This window comes from Atta cephalotes (assembly GCF_000143395.1).
Source record: "Atta cephalotes unplaced genomic scaffold scaffold00012, whole genome shotgun sequence".
Classification (NCBI taxonomy): Eukaryota; Metazoa; Arthropoda; class Insecta; order Hymenoptera; family Formicidae; genus Atta; species Atta cephalotes.
Window position 1 is genome coordinate 4,847,268 of NW_012130076.1, and position 15,935 is coordinate 4,863,202.

Consider the following 15,935-nt stretch of genomic DNA (forward strand, 5'->3'; position numbering starts at 1 on the left):
CGTACGTCCGTCGTGTGGTACGTTACGTTTACGTTTGTTAGTTGGTTAGTAACACGTAGTAGTAAGTAAGTTAGTTCTTCTCCTCCCTCCTCTCTCTCTCTCTCTCTCTCTCTCTCTCTCTCTCTCTGGTAATGTTTCTTTCACGACTGCGTTCTGAAACTCATTGAAAAAAATATTTACTTTGATTGTGTGCCCATACGAAATATATTGACTGTTGGCATTGTTGCACACATATTGTAATCTGTCACCATCTGTGAATTCTGACTGATCTGTCAGTGTCACTTTCAAAGGGAATGGGAGTAGTACACGTAACCCTCGCCTATTAGCTTAAGATATTTAACAAATGTCCACGTACGCTTAGAATGATTATTTTTTAATCACTATTATGAAACTCGGGTGATACATACATGCATGTATTAATCGTTATAATTGCCTAAATAAAAGTTATTTGATTGCGTGCAATTTTTTTAAGGCTTCGAAAATGGAGCAGATAAAGGTTCCCAAGGTACGAACATTTCTGATTCAATATTTATCGTACTGTAATTTATTAGTAATGAATTGACTAGTGGTAGAAATATTAGACATATTTATTTATTGATTCTATTTTCTTGTATTATTTTATACTAAAAATAACAAAAAATTACAATGTTGAAAAAATGTCTTATTTTTATTCGCATATATATTGTAATATTAGACTTCAAAAAAAAATATATTTGCAGGTAGAAAATGTGAGAATGCTAGACAAATATAGCAATAATCATTCCATCGGCACGCTTTACCTAACAGTGACACATCTCATTTTTGTTGAAAGAAGTGGCAAAAAGAAGATATGGGTAAATCAATCATATATTAGTTTAATAGAAATTATTGTTAGGTTTATATCGAAAGTAATAAAATATTAAATTACAGGTTTTATATACACATATTTCTAATATAGAGAAACAACCATTGACGACCACAGGATCACCATTGTATATTAAGTGTAAACATTTCTTCATTGTCACATTTGTCATCCCGAAGGAACGCGATTGCCACGAGATTTATCTCACATTATTAAAATTATCCTGCCCAGGTAATAAGCTACTACATTTGTATCATATTTTGAACATAAATGCCTTCTAAGAATTTTTAAAAAGCGCTATGTTTATACATTATGTAACATACAGAATAAAAAAATTCTAAGATAATCATTCCTAACATAAAAAATTAAAATTTTTTATTGATTTAATTTTACTACAGTTAGTGTAGAAGATTTATATTGCTTCAATTATCAAGAAAATAAAGATACGCTACCTCAGCATGCAGGATGGAATTTCTTCAATGTACAAAGTGAATTTCAGCGCCAAGGTGTTCCCAACGAGGAGTGGTCACTTTCGTATTTAAATACTAATTATGAGGTAAAATAATATTCATTGTGTTATCATTTTGCATTTTGCCATTAATTAAACTATCAATTTTTTTCAGCTTTGCGATACTTATCCTAGGTACTTATATGTTCCCAGTGCATCTACCAAAAACATTTTATTAGGCAGTGCAAAGTTTAGAAGCAGAGGGAGGCTACCAGTTTTAACATACTTGCATTCAAACAAGGTTTGATCAAAATGATAAACTAAACATTTGATAAATAAACATTTAATAAATAAAAGTTTTTCAAATAAAATAATTTTTAGGCTGCCATTTGCCGCTGCAGTCAACCACTTTCAGGATTTAGTGCACGATGTCCTGAAGACGAAGAAATAATGCATAATATATTATGTACAAATCCTAATTCACGGTATATGTATGTTGTCGATACAAGGCCGCGGGTAAATATATTGGAATATATAATTCCTTTTTTAATTGAATATCAGACCTAATTTTATTCCTTTTATTTTATTTTATATTTTCTTTAATATGTCATTTCTTTAGAATTGAAAACAGAAAATACCGTTATAAATATTTTAAGCTTTTTTTTAGAGATAATATTTTATTTAATCGATTTTAAAAACAAATTGATATTTAATTATTTCAGTGATGACAAATGTTATAAATATGTAAAATAAATGATTTTTATAGTTATTTCTAAGGATACAAGATATTAAAAACAAAACTTAATTCTGTTCAATTAGATTAACGCCTTTGCTAACAGAGCTGCAGGGAAAGGATATGAGAATGAAAATTTCTATGACAATATCAAATTTCATTTCTTTGGGATAGAGAACATTCACGTAATGAGAACGAGTTTAAATAAGCTTTTGGACTGTAAGTAACATTTTTACAGAGTTTGTGTATAAAACATCAGTTTCCTTACATTACAATTGTTAAATTTTCATCTGTATTTGAACTTTTAGTACAAAGATCAACCTCCATGAGCGCATTTTTAAGTGGCCTAGAAAATAGCGGTTGGTTAAAGCATATTCGCTCTATTCTGGAAACCGCTTGGTTCATTGCACGGGCAGTTTCGAACGGCGTGAGCGTAGTAGTGCATTGTAGCGATGGATGGGATCGTACTGCGCAAGTGTGCTCTCTGGCTGCATTACTATTAGATCCATTTTATAGAACCATCCAAGGTTTTCAAGTAAATTTAATACCAATTTGTTCAAATTTCTGCATTTATAATTATTATATGATTAAATTATATATTCCATTTCTCTCACATGATTAAAAAAACTTCTTACAGGCTTTAATAGAAAAGGATTGGCTATCGTTCGGTCATAAATTTAGTGATCGTTGTGGCTATGTCAGTAGCGATGGTAAAGAACTCGCACCAATATTTACACAGTTTATAGATGCAACATACCAACTGCTACAGCAATATCCATATAAATTTCAATTCAATGAATATTTTCTTTTAACGTTACATGATCATGTACATAGCTGTCAACACGGTACATTCATCGGAAATTCAGAGAAAGAAAGGCAAATATTAAGGTATTACATCTATATATTGATCTTTTTCTTCATGATAAATGTAAATGAAAAAAAAATTATGGTGAATATTATTTTAGATTATCTGAGCGAACATATTCGTTGTGGGGCTACTTAGCAAATAATATGAATGAATATATAAACCCAATCTATAGATGCAATCGTTATAATAACGAGGACTCTATTGATATTCTTCAACCTAAATTGGCACCTCAATCTATTGTGTAATAAATATGTAACTTTTATGCAACGATTTATATTCAATATTGTTAACCATACAGTTTGAATGTAAACCGTGTTATTTTATTTTCAGTCTTTGGAGAGGCTTATACTTTAGATTTGAAAATGGAATACATCCTAGAGAAACATGTGAAGATTTAATTTTGACGATCTACGATCACACAAGTTCCTTAGAAGATCATGTAAAGCTTTTATTAAAAGTATGTATCACACAGTTTAGTCAAGCAAATAGATATTATATTTTAACAAATAGATAATTAAATTTTGAACGAAAAATTAATGTATCGTTTATATCTGCATTTTAATTTTCTTCAACAGCGAGTAAATTCTTTGGGACAACTTTTAAATACAAGTAACACTCAAAAGAAGGGAAAGCATAAATTTGACACTAAATTCACGAAGGAATCTTTGTCAGAGAATATAATAGAGAACACCGCAAATCACGATGAAAAAACGAGAAGTAAACTAAAAGCGAATCAATTGGAAAATGAATTAAAGACAGTTGCCTTAGAATGGAAATCGTCGCGAAATATAGAAGAATGTGGATGCTCTACTACATTTGATACTTTTAACAAAAAGGTATAATTGACGAGTGTACCTTGTAAGTTAAAACAACCTTTTTATGTTTACTTCATAATGAGTTTTATTTCAGCATCATTGTTGGTCCTGTGGTGATGTACTATGCACAAGATGTATGACAGTGCACACTAAATTACCTGGACATCTGTCACAACGTGCCGTACCCACGTGCAAATCATGCTATCAAAGTTTCGGCATATCTGCCACTAGTCCTTAAACGTGCTTTATTTAATGCTGACTTATTCTTCTCTATTTATATACACGTTTTTTTTTTAGCGAAATGAAGAAGCATAGCATATATATCAGGCATTGTATTATTCCAATTTTATATATTTAGCTTTTCTATATATTTCTTTGAATTTTATTTCGTTCGCATAATCGATCAATACAAACAACGTAGTACCTGATTACAATATATATAACATACGGACTTATTTCTAACTTAAATAATTCATAAACACTTTAAAGTTCGTGAATATTACACCAAATAATTGATAACAAATCATTGACTATCAACTACTATGGTACGGTCAATAAATGTTGCTATGTAACGTTTTACGTTAATGACTTTAAAACTATCTCAACTTATACTTCAATACTTTATAATTATTAAAAAAAAAATGATACATAAATTACGCAAATATAGAAACTTACGGAAACACAAGCTGACTTTTGCACATTCTGTAAATGCATATAATTTGCCTTATAATTGAAATGGATTCTGCCATAGTAGTTGAAAAATATTTGAGTTACATCAGGACATAAATTGTATACATATCTTGCATTCACATATATTACATTCTCTTCGACTTTTTTACTGTCTCTTATTGATTTGTCCCAGTGTAACATTAAAATATGAATTATGCTATCTCCTTTAATGCTACAACATTGAAAAATGTTGTAATTAAAAACATAAATATATACTTTACTATTATTAAGGCATTGTCCATTTTAAAAGAAAATACTCCATTGTAAATTTCAAAGAATACAAATACATCATACATCACTCAGTACACAAAAGCATATGTATAATTCGAGAACAGTTTCCTCAAATATATTAATAAGATTTCATATACGATATCAAATGTCAATATTCTTAGAAGAGTAATTAAATATCGCATCACACATTGCAGTAACTGAATTTACTAGTGACTGGTAACCTACTATCCACAGTGGCAAGTGTAATGTGTGGAATGTGATATAGTATTATATAAATATCTTAACGCGATAATACTCTTATTAAATTTTTTAATAATTATTCTTCTTCCTATTCTTTATTTGGTTTTCTTCGTCGTGGTCCTTCGCCACTAATCGGTGGAGTATCCTGCAATAATCATATGTGCTTTACATAACCGAGAATCATTTATCATTTATAAGAAAAAAAGTATCGTGTATATCAAAAAATTTAATGAATTACAGTCCTTAAAATACTTAAAGATCTATTACCAACCTTATCACTTTCTATTACTTCCTCTGTTCCAGTCTCTATCTCTATATCTCTTATTTCTTCTATAACAGGTTTTTGCTCAAGTTCAGAATTTTCATTTTCTATGGTCTCGTCGATGCCTAATCCTAAAAATGACTTGTCATCTTCTTCATCTTTAAAATCTGTTTTGTCCTAAGATATTGAAAACAGTATAAATTATTTTGATCTCACTTAAATATCTTACATTTATATAACAATATCAACAATAATAAATAACGTTACTGCTGGACAACTTGTATTCTGCTTATAAAGCAACTAATGTTATTACATATTTACTTTAGGGTTTCTAAATTTTTGTATTTATACAAATAAACAATTTTCTTTACAAGAACATTTGAATTATTTTAGCTTAACCAAATGTTATACCTCAGAAAAGCAGCAAAAATACATTATCAGGACTACTGGTATTGCAGTTAATACTAGATATACTGCCCATATCCATGGATGGTCCGCAGTAAATTTCGCGATCCGATTCCATGTACTCCACTGTATTAAATAATCATATAAAATACTATACTTATAAGTATACACTGATTTTTAATTATATGTTAATTTATATATTACAATTACATTTCAAATTAACTTTTCTATCTCTCTAATTAAATAATAATCTAATTAAATAAAATTATGTGTAAATGCCAGTATGAGCTGACATAAGATATTGGTATACGATCAAATCTTTATTAAACCAAAAGGGGTAAACGTTTCGATCCTCGCTTCAGATTCTCTTTAGTACATAAAATAGTGATAAAAGAAACAATAGTTAGCCGCAGGATCACATTACGAAGACTATATTACTTAAAGATGTACATCAAATTGGCAGATTCGATGTATCGCAGAATCAGAAAAACACTAAATTATCAACTTAATCAACTATTGAATTAGAAATCTTTTTTAATTTTTTATTTACACATCATTAGATTTAATCTTTGTGCCGATTGTTATTATTTTTTGTTCTAATTAAATAATATACATAATATAATTGTAATACATATGTTATTATATTTCAAAATCTATTATATGCATAAAGTATACAAATACTAGCAATGAAACTCTTATTAATCCTTGAATAATAACGAATAAGCTTTTTCAATATTAAGGAGTCAGTGAGGATTATATTTTAAAATTAATTTTACTATTACAACTTGGTAAAATATCAAATATAAATATTATACTAAAAGTATTTACATTATATACATTATTAGTGCATTTGTACATATAATATACTTCAATAATATCCCAAGCAAATATTTTCAACATTTCATTCAATCTTTATCTTTCATGTCTATTATACCTCACAAGCTTGTTTGCACAGATACCAGATGTAAGCTACAATTGGTATCGCGCAATACAAGAAATACAATGCCCACCATCCAGGCTTATAATTCATCGCCTTCATCATTCGACCCCACATAGAATCCTGTATATTATAATTTGTGTGTAATACTAAAGAATTAATTGTCTATTTTCAAAAGTACAGCTTCAAATTTGAAAGTTGATTAATTTCCAAATAGACCCATATTTGTATACTTAGATTTTACTGTATAGTATACGTAATGTATATTATATATTTCGAGTAAAATTTTCTTTCGAGAGGAAGTTTTGGAACGTAGCCTTATATATTTATACAATATTATATATTTGTACAATATTATCTTCATGTAATATGTTTTATGTATTTTTGTTATATTTTTACAGCAAAAATTTATTATGGGAGATATATAAGAAAAAGTATTTTTAGATCAGAGAGATATATGTATAAGAAAAGTATCTTTAGATATACATATGAGATAAGAACAAATATTTTAAAATCACAGATGAAAGGGTACTTACATTTTCTTCAGCAATTTTAACACGTCGAACCTCGAATGTATCAATTGCCCATTTCTTCGCCACTTTTTCATCATCTGTTATAATTATATTGTCGAAATATATGTCGGTAGTCATTGACCACAGCTCAAAACCAACAGCACTCTATAAAACACATTCGCATATATTATGCAAGAATATTTATAGTTTACTAATATTCTGTTCATTACATACAATTGGTAACATCTTGAACGGATGTTTGTCATTAAAATAATCAGGATTGTCTATAAGTTTAGGCTTCCATTTTCCCTTATAATTAGGATTGTTAACAAGTGGCGCCAACCATTTTCCTTTATATCGTGGATTCTTCATCATTTTCTGCTTATATGGTCCGCAACCAGGAACATCCGCGCATTTTGGATTTGGTATTTCCGGAGGCTCCCATTCACCATCCATCTCGACATCCCAATCATCAGGCTTAACCGAATCTGGATTCGATATCATCGGCGATTCGTCTTCAAGCCATCCTTCTGGCATAATATCTTCCTCATCAACTATTTGTGCTGGAGCATCTTCGTCCCAGTCATCGGGCTTTTCTGCCAATGGATCAGGAATCTTTTCTCGATCATCCCAATCCTCAGGCTGTTTATCATCAGGATCTTCTATTTCTAAAGGCGGATTCACAGGAGGAGTGAAATCGTCTAGTAATGAGCCAGAGTTTAAAAGTTTATTATCTACTTTGATTTCGTACATATTATCAGGTCGTACGATCAGAGTATACAAATGTGGGTTTTTATCTTTGAAATAATCTTCCATTTTGTCTTTTGATTTTTTACAATGTTTCTCTGTGATTGTACCATTCAATGGATTCTTATGTCGAAATATAAAATGAAGCTGAAGAAAAAAAATAAACATCAAATGAACCATAATATATTTTGTATATATTTTGTAATATTTAAACTAAGACAAAAGCATACCTTGTGATCATTGCCACATTTATCAGGCCCAAACATTATGGTATATGGTGTTTTATCTTGGAACTGTTTTAAGTCTCCATGTTTATCATCTAATGTAAGCAACTTAAGGTAAGCACCACCACATTCTTGTCCCTCTTGAAAATTAACTTCATATTGTACAACTAAGGGCTTATCTTCAAAATAAAATGGCTTAACTAATGCAGTAGAAACGGCAGCATGTCTAGCTTTGCTTTTAAGCACTAATCCTAAGTCTCCATCCTCACCATGTTTCTTAGGTTCCTCGATGGACCAAATTCCTAACAAATAATAAAAAGATAAATACCATATTAATTAACTATTAGAGACATACTGAGCTAATATTTAGGCAATATTGTACCAATAATTCTGCTACGAGGGTATAACAAAAGAATGTACAAAAATTTAATATTTAATATTAACCATCGTATTTAGCGATATCTTCGTCAATATCATCCTTCTTCGCCTCTGATAATACCCATACATTCCTAAATCTCTCCTCACTGTCAAAGTTCTCCGCTAAGTGAGCGAAACCGGAAGGTTCTGGACTTTTGTAAGTCTGCTTCTGTATTGCATCACTGTCTTCATCTACACTTAATATACAACATGCATTCAGGCAAACTAACACAACACACGCTATGATTCTTGCCATTTCATATTCCTGAAATGCAAAAGAAAAAAATGAAATGAGAGGATATCTTCGTCTAATTAATTTAAGCCTGGTGACTTGAAACACATGGCAAAATAAATCCAATGAACAAAAATACTAACAAAATATAACATACGTATAAAAAACAAATATTAAAACAATTTCTTACAACAATTTATTAAAACAGTTTTTAAAGCAATTAAAATTATATCCTTAAAATCAATGCATCCGAGAGACGGAATGAGCCAGTCATGCGAAACTTAACCTCAAATTTGCTTCGTACACCATATACCCCCGGCAGACACCATTAACCGCGGCGTAACGCATAATTTTGCATAAACTTTTTAGTTAAATTAATCTGTATCGCATAGTGATATCAAAATAGTAAATCACAAGTTTTTTTTTACGCTAGAAAAATGTAACAAAAGTTTGTCTTACCGGTGATACGAGAGAAAGTTAATTCAGAGAATCTTCGGACGATTGACACGGAATAAAACAGCGACGTGTTATTCAATTATTTAATAATGATAATTTAATCTATTCACGTAAGGACAACTCTGCGTCGCGTTCTGAAAATGAGCGGCGCTTCCGGAAGTTGCCGGTGAGATCACGTTAATTGGTAGTAACTTTAATTGAATTTCTAGCACCTCTCGACGGCCCTCACGTTTGTCCACGCGCACATCCAACGATAGAACGAATGCAATGATGACAACAACGTTCACGTAGAACGGTAATATTTTCCGAGTTTCATTAGAGATTATCTGACGTTATCATACGTTAGGTCCGAACGATAGGTGAGGTAGGTCGCATCATTTTATGCAATTGCACTTTCTACACTGCCACGCGTCGCTCCTCGATTGATCGTCCAACACGAGGATGTTAATTGTTCAAGTTGTTTGAAATCTTACAAAACTTTTGTACTCAAAATGAGATAATCAGAAATTAAAAAAAAGAGAAAGCGAAGATTCCGAGTTTAAAAATACAAATAATGCAAATAAATCTACGATAATACATCCGTTTTCGTTTTATCTGCACCGAATGCAATAACGTTTGATGCGATGTGATACAATGGCTGTGTTCTAAAATTCATTGCCGCTGAAACCCTACAGTTTACATTACGTGTACATTTTTAGCACTGACAGTAAACTTTGGAACACAATTTTTAAAATCATAGGTCTGTTTCTGATAGGTCACTTTCTGAACTAATACACATAGTGCAATAAGTTGAAGTAAAACAAATATACGTTCACTTTAACTTACTGCACTGGTTCAGAGTGCAGCAACAAAAAACAGATCTCATGTGAAGGCTGAATAACAAGTCAAATGTCTAGAAACATTCATGCATCGTGCCGTAAAAGTTATTAAATTATTTGACAATTGTATAAAAAACAATAGTTTTAAATCTGCCAAAGAAAATAATATATTTATTTCTATAAATTCTTTGATTACATTGTCCCTTCTTCTCGCACCATAAACTTAAAATTAATAAATGTGATATCTTAAACACATAACATTCATTCAGTCTTCAAGGGTGGTGAGAAATATCTCGTGACTGTCCTTACGACCATAACAGCACTGAAAATTATCCTAACATTAATACAAATTTGTAACTTGCATAGTTTCAAATACAATTACAGCATTTAAATACCTTAGTATAGCGATTACTCCAGCTGGCATTATCTTTCCACTGTTGTAAAATCGATACCCCATCAGACCTCCAAGGGTCGTGCTAGTTCCTAAGAAAACTGCAACGTTGGTTGGATCCTGGGAAGTCTGGTAAGCACCATATCCTAGAACTGATCCAAAAAGAAGACCTGCGGCCAGCGAGGGGATAGAACCTAAAAAATTCAATAAGATTAGCACTTAAAGCATTCCAAGTCATGTCAGTGAGAATCATAAGATTTGTTCTTTTTAATAAATTTTTAATAAATCTATTGTACAGTTCATCCTTTTCCTTTTTTTTGAATATATAAGAAGTTTAGCTAAAAAGAACAAATTTATAGATTGCATTTCGGAGCTGACATTATACAATCTATATAGCTCAAGTATAAATCATGACAGCAATTAAATTTATACAGCACAAACCTATACAGAAGATTACAACATTTCCAATATTATATTACTGGAATATTACTAAAATGTTGTATATTGCTGCAATTTTGCTGAAATGATCCATACTGTAATAGAAATGACTCCAACTTCCAAAATGATCACTAATATCAGTTTCTACCAATATAAATTAACCTTAATTTCTGTTCAACTTATTCTTAGAATTAGAAAAAAAATAATGTTAAAATAATGTTAGTTAAAATGAGATTAAAATTAAATTATTGGAAACACACATAAGTCATTTTTTTCTATCATTTACATTTCATTTTAACATTATTTTGACATTATCATGACTTATCATTCTGTTTGAGAAGTGTTGTTTTATCTATGTTATTTATTAAATACTAACCAAGAAAAATAGAACAACGTTTGTGTGTCTCCTGAAAGGAAAGCAAACAAATTTTGTCAACAATTAATCAAACTACTCACTCGATTTCACGTAACCTAGCACTCCGCCACCAGCCACTGCGATAGCGTACGCAAATGCGGCGTAGTCGATCGGCATTGCTGTAAAAAAAAAATCGTTTGTAGTCTCCATTGTGTACGGTGTGACGTCTATTTATATAATTACCGAATGATAAGCTCGATATATCTTTCGCGTTGTATTGCAATTACGCAAAAATTATACACGGGACGGTTAACTACCGAAAGAAATTTTTCTCTGCTTCTTCGTCACACCTCTCGACAATTAATTCAACGAGGTTTTAATTGCAATAAATAACACCCAATAATCACATGCTATAGCTCGAAGCGTAATTTGTATTTAATGTACGACGGCGGGCAATCTATGATAAGGCATGATTTTTTGCAGTCTTCTTTTCAGTGCTACCATCCGCCGTTCATTAGCCAATCACGTTCTACTATTAAGTTAGGTTAGATTTTAAATGACGCGTATGTAATAACGATCCATTACAGGCAATTATAGATTTACACTAATTACATAACATTTGTTACTTTGTTCATTCTTCATTCTTTTGCGAATGTTTCTTTTATTATTATAAGTATAGTTAGACTAGAAATAAGTTAATTAGAAAAATTACAATTCTTTAGCAACAAAAATATGCTTGGTACATGTAATTTAAAAAAAAACCGCGAAGAGACATTTGTGAAGTACAGATAAAAAATTGGGTAACTTATTTGATCTTTACATTCGTACACTTTTCAAATAGCGTCCTCTAATATATGTCAGTCAAATATTTCCCGAGTGAGGAAAATTGCGATATGAATATTTTAAAATTCAAACGAGATTTTTTTTAAAAAAAAGGAAATCCAAAATTCAGCGTTTACGCGAGGAAGTCTAATTGAGCTTCAATATTTAAATTAACTTTAATTAATTTAAGTTCAATTTTTAGAATTAGAAAAAGATGAAGAGTTATATAATTGGACTATATTTTATAGAAACGAGCATTAAATCCTCTTTCGGAATGATCGATTTTTTTTAAACTCCCAATTCAATACTAATTATTTTTATTCTCTTAATTAAGATCGTTTATCGATATTAATATAAAGCTGGCTTTTCCACAGTAACGATCGCACAATTAAGATTCATGACTCTCGTCCTTTCTTAATCGGAGATTATCTTTAATTTGACAACTGTATGACATTCATTGAAGAAAAATCTAGAAAAACATAATCGAGGAGAAATCTGGGAGAATCAAGTTTCTTATTACGTTTTGCTGCGTTTCGCAGCGATCGTTAGCGAAATATTCGAATTCCTATTCGTCAACTCGCACAGAGTTACACTTTTTTTTCTACGAATTACTATGAATTGAAAAGTCACGATCGATGACATCACTTTACTGCTTTAACGTCAATAAAAGCGTATATAAGCGTATATAACCGCCGATAAGTTGGACTTGTGACAATTCCGCGTCAGGGTCGTTCGATATGCTCTCACATAATTTGTTCGTCAATACTGGAAACATACTCTCCTTAAGTGAGGCAAAACAGAAGGCGAGTCAAAATTCCACGGATGAGGTCAGTTGACAGTTATTGCATAACATTGCGTTCTACATAATTCTGCATAAAATATACGTCTTAACTGTCGCGCGACATCAATCGATTTATTGTTCTTGAAGCCGAGGTTATGTTGCGACACATTTGTCAAAATTTCTTCTTTAACATCATTCGTTGATACATTTTAGTTGATCGAGACACTAAAGATCATTCTAAACAATGAACAAAGCAAGGGGGATGACAAGACAATTGTATGTATATGTGATTTTCAGTAGCGAAAGTGTCTTTCTGAACACCTGATTAATTTTCTGTCAATTACAATTCTAGATCAATGGAAAGAAGGATACAAGTTTACAGGATGTGAATAGAAAAGACTTAAAGATCACTGTAAAAGTATTTATCTCATCACCTGATGTTAATTCATTAAAGGAAGCATTGGATCAAGGTATTCCTAGCCATTATAATAGATTTTTTTTATGTTTCTGGTGAAAATTTTTTTCAGAATTTTTCAGAATTTCTATAAGTTTATAATTTTCTCACATTTTTTATACGAATTGTAACATTCCTCAGAAAATTTACATCTTTTCTCAAAATTTTTGATGTATGTTATTTATGAGATATTGTAAAATTTTTTTAATTTTTTGTAAGTATAATTTCTGATAAAATGTTATAAAATCTAAAAAAATTTAAAAGTACTTTTTAAAAATTATGGAGTGAGAAATTTCAGAATATTTCAGAATTCACTTATATGAAAAATTCTAAGAGAAGATGTAAACTTTTTGAATATTTCTGAGTATTTCTGAAAAATGTTCCAATTCGTATAAAAATTATGAGAAAAATTTTCATCAGAGGAGGCTTGTTCTTTTTATTGAATTTTTACGATTTATCTTTTTTATCTTTTCTCTTTTTTTCTTTTTATGTTGAGAAAAAAGGAAGAAAGAGATGAACAGTACAAAAAATTCAGCTAAAAAGAACAATCCTACATATTCCTAATGTGTTTTATATTTTATAGCGTTTGAAGCACTTCATACAGATACCATAGAATCACTAGTAATAGCTTACAAAAGTGCTGAGAGTCCAGAAGATATGTTGTCATCGTTAAAAAAAATATGGTCTGTGGTAGAAGAATATGTAAAAGTTGACAAGTTATGCAGTGTTGGATTGAGCGATATTAATACAAACACTTTCATTGAACTGTTTCAGTGGGCAGATGTAAGAATAAGTTTTGTAAAGTGACATTCATATTCATTTTAATATATTCTCATCCATATTTGTGATGTTTACTTGTTACAGATAAAACCAAACATTGTACAGATTAATTTAGCTACGTGTTGTGTGGTACCGCCAGCCTTGCAGGAATTTACAAAAGAAAATGATATTCAGTTGCTGACTCATAGTGATCCCTGTCGTACGTATTTTTCACTTAAAACAATTAAAATAAATTAGTGATATTAACATGGTGTCCAGTGATCCTTGAATATTTATATTATATGAATCCGGGAATTATACTTGAATTTTATTTAACGGAATTTTATTTCCCATATTCTGGAAAAACCCTTGAAATTTCAGGGCTTGCTTAGAATTTATCATTCTTTCATTTTAAAAAAAATCAGCGCGAAATAGAAAAAATTAATAAGAAGAAAAGTTGTATTTGAGTATAAGTTCTCCCTTAAAGATGCAATAAATTATCAATAGAAAATGAGAAACTTGAATTTAATGTCTAAAATAGAACATAGTATAGTAGAAAAATTGTTTGTGTTGCTGGAATGTTCATTTGATATTATTTATAAAGCAATAAATAATATTGTTCTAAATTTGTTAGCGTTTTAATTCATTCATATAAAATCCTAATTTAAATACAAAGCAATATAAATAAATATAAGATTACATCTTAATGGTTATATACGCAAGTTATATTAAACAACTATAATTATTAATTAATTAATTCAAATTACGTACTATCATTTTATTTTTTGTAACTAAATTAGATTTAATTATAGTCGTTTAGTATAACTTGCGTACATAATCGTTAGGATGTAATTTTATATTTATATTTAACAACACTGATAATGACTGAATCTTCTTCGAAACGTATATTTTATTTTACTTTATGTTATTTAAAATATTATATTTTAGCAACTGCTGGCTATTGCTCATATACCCTTGTGTCACATCTATATTGTTTTGTTACAAGTGAGCATTATATATTTAGTTTTATTAAAGCATATAATATTGTGCAAATCAATACAAATTAATTAAATAATGAAAATTAATCGATGGGATAAATCCTGGAAAAAGAATTTTTACCTGGAATGTCCTGGAATTATTCTTCAATTGACTAGTTAGATTTTGCTGGACACCATGATTAATCCTTCGCTGACAAATTGGATTTTGAAGACACTGTCGATTTTTATTGTTAATTCTGTTAGATAAATTTAAATCTGTATAAAGTAAAATACAACTCAATTTCTATGAAATAGATTCATTAAAGCTTTCACAAGAGTATAAGAATTTTTTTAGATTCTTATATATCCGGAATAATATAAAAATTTGTACTAAAGTTCAGAGATCCAGATTGCTCAAAAGGTGAAAATTTTATTTCAAAGAGTTGAAACATAATTAATTATTAAGCATAAGGTATAAAGTATATTTTATTTTTTAGTATTTCTTTTTCTAGAAATTCTTCCTCAAGAAGTATTAGAGAATATATTTGGTTCTACTGCTTATTTATATTGGCTGATAAGATATCAAATCCATCTCAAATGCCGCGGAATTTTATCATCGAAAGGGTACTTACTGCGCATTAATAAGTCTAATGTTAAACCTTAACGTTAGTAGCATCACTAAATGTTATTTCTGCACAAGGTAATGTGTCTCATATTCTATATTAATACACGAATAACTTACACTTAATTTTTGTGATCATGAGCATTTTGAACATTTTATTGTATATGTATATTATAAGCTTTTATAGTATTGCACTGCGTTATGCGTCTTAGTTAACTCTTGCAAGTTTTTGTATAAATTTTTATAGCATGACATACAATAGATGCGCATTCTCTTTTTTTTTAATTTTTCAATTTTCTCAATAGTTAATCATTGTAAACAATTTGAGAAATAAATATTAGAATTTCTTGGAAAGGCAAAGTGACCATTGAAGATATTATTTTTCAAATTTGACAATATTTTATCCTCAAGTTATCCTCAG

General features: G+C 29.9%; 5 protein-coding genes across 5 annotated transcripts in view; 2 read left to right on the forward strand and 3 right to left on the reverse strand.

The window, feature by feature from the left end:
• LOC105617363 (synembryn) overlaps positions 1 to 251 on the reverse strand; it is a 3,853-nt gene extending 3,602 nt beyond the window's left edge. The window contains exon 1 of the mRNA XM_012198924.1: positions 181 to 251. Within this exon, the coding sequence (XP_012054314.1) occupies positions 181 to 251 (71 nt within the window). The remainder of the gene's footprint in view (positions 1 to 180) is intronic.
• A 230-nt stretch (positions 252 to 481) lies between these two features.
• On the forward strand, positions 482 to 3,943 carry LOC105617255 (myotubularin-related protein 6). Its single transcript, XM_012198821.1, has 13 exons — positions 482 to 505; positions 720 to 833; positions 910 to 1,072; positions 1,240 to 1,397; positions 1,465 to 1,590; positions 1,671 to 1,805; positions 2,109 to 2,241; positions 2,331 to 2,557; positions 2,660 to 2,910; positions 2,988 to 3,131; positions 3,221 to 3,347; positions 3,466 to 3,726; positions 3,800 to 3,943. The coding sequence occupies exons 1-13, from the start codon at positions 482 to 484 to the stop codon at positions 3,941 to 3,943; spliced, it is 2,007 nt and encodes a 668-aa protein (XP_012054211.1).
• Positions 3,944 to 4,993: 1,050 nt separating this feature from the next.
• On the reverse strand, positions 4,994 to 8,665 carry LOC105617256 (calnexin). The gene is made up of 7 exons (XM_012198822.1): positions 8,437 to 8,665; positions 7,999 to 8,294; positions 7,256 to 7,915; positions 7,046 to 7,186; positions 5,579 to 5,698; positions 5,177 to 5,344; positions 4,994 to 5,050 (listed from the first exon to the last, which is right to left on the reverse strand). Exons 1-7 carry the CDS (start codon positions 8,663 to 8,665, stop codon positions 4,994 to 4,996), a joined length of 1,671 nt encoding a protein of 556 aa, XP_012054212.1.
• Positions 8,666 to 10,176: 1,511 nt separating this feature from the next.
• On the reverse strand, positions 10,177 to 11,276 carry LOC105617258 (transmembrane protein 14C). Its single transcript, XM_012198823.1, has 3 exons — positions 11,201 to 11,276; positions 10,311 to 10,500; positions 10,177 to 10,237 (listed from the first exon to the last, which is right to left on the reverse strand). Exons 1-3 carry the CDS (start codon positions 11,274 to 11,276, stop codon positions 10,177 to 10,179), a joined length of 327 nt encoding a protein of 108 aa, XP_012054213.1.
• Positions 11,277 to 12,658: 1,382 nt separating this feature from the next.
• On the forward strand, positions 12,659 to 15,556 carry LOC105617259 (glutamate--cysteine ligase regulatory subunit). The gene is made up of 6 exons (XM_012198824.1): positions 12,659 to 12,748; positions 12,916 to 12,978; positions 13,055 to 13,172; positions 13,740 to 13,939; positions 14,021 to 14,135; positions 15,405 to 15,556. Exons 1-6 carry the CDS (start codon positions 12,659 to 12,661, stop codon positions 15,554 to 15,556), a joined length of 738 nt encoding a protein of 245 aa, XP_012054214.1.
• Positions 15,557 to 15,935: the final 379 nt, after the last annotated feature.

What these genes read in the sequence shown, in the direction of transcription:
- LOC105617255 (XM_012198821.1), top strand. Translation starts at nt 482, where the DNA reads ATGGAGCAGATAAAGGTTCCCAAG. An exon ending in ATTTAAATACTAATTATGAG is followed by an intron (nt 1,398 to 1,464) that starts GTAAAATAATAT and finishes AATTTTTTTCAG; the next exon opens with CTTTGCGATACTTATCCTAG. An exon ending in GAACCATCCAAGGTTTTCAA is followed by an intron (nt 2,558 to 2,659) that starts GTAAATTTAATA and finishes AACTTCTTACAG; the next exon opens with GCTTTAATAGAAAAGGATTG.
- LOC105617258 (XM_012198823.1), bottom strand. Translation starts at nt 11,276, where the DNA reads ATGCCGATCGACTACGCCGCATTTGCGTACGCTATCGCAGTGGCTGGT. An exon ending in GCTAGGTTACGTGAAATCGA is followed by an intron (nt 10,501 to 11,200) that starts GTGAGTAGTTTG and finishes TGAATTTTTTAG; the next exon opens with GTTCTATCCCCTCGCTGGCC. An exon ending in GGAGTAATCGCTATACTAAG is followed by an intron (nt 10,238 to 10,310) that starts GTATTTAAATGC and finishes GATAATTTTCAG; the next exon opens with TGCTGTTATGGTCGTAAGGA.
- LOC105617259 (XM_012198824.1), top strand. Translation starts at nt 12,659, where the DNA reads ATGCTCTCACATAATTTGTTCGTCAATACTGGAAACATACTCTCCTTA. An exon ending in AAAGGAAGCATTGGATCAAG is followed by an intron (nt 13,173 to 13,739) that starts GTATTCCTAGCC and finishes TATATTTTATAG; the next exon opens with CGTTTGAAGCACTTCATACA. An exon ending in AACTGTTTCAGTGGGCAGAT is followed by an intron (nt 13,940 to 14,020) that starts GTAAGAATAAGT and finishes TACTTGTTACAG; the next exon opens with ATAAAACCAAACATTGTACA.
- LOC105617256 (XM_012198822.1), bottom strand. Translation starts at nt 8,665, where the DNA reads ATGGCAAGAATCATAGCGTGTGTTGTGTTAGTTTGCCTGAATGCATGT. An exon ending in AATGTGGCAATGATCACAAG is followed by an intron (nt 7,916 to 7,998) that starts GTATGCTTTTGT and finishes TTTTTTCTTCAG; the next exon opens with CTTCATTTTATATTTCGACA. An exon ending in AAGTAATAGAAAGTGATAAG is followed by an intron (nt 5,051 to 5,176) that starts GTTGGTAATAGA and finishes TGATTATTGCAG; the next exon opens with GATACTCCACCGATTAGTGG.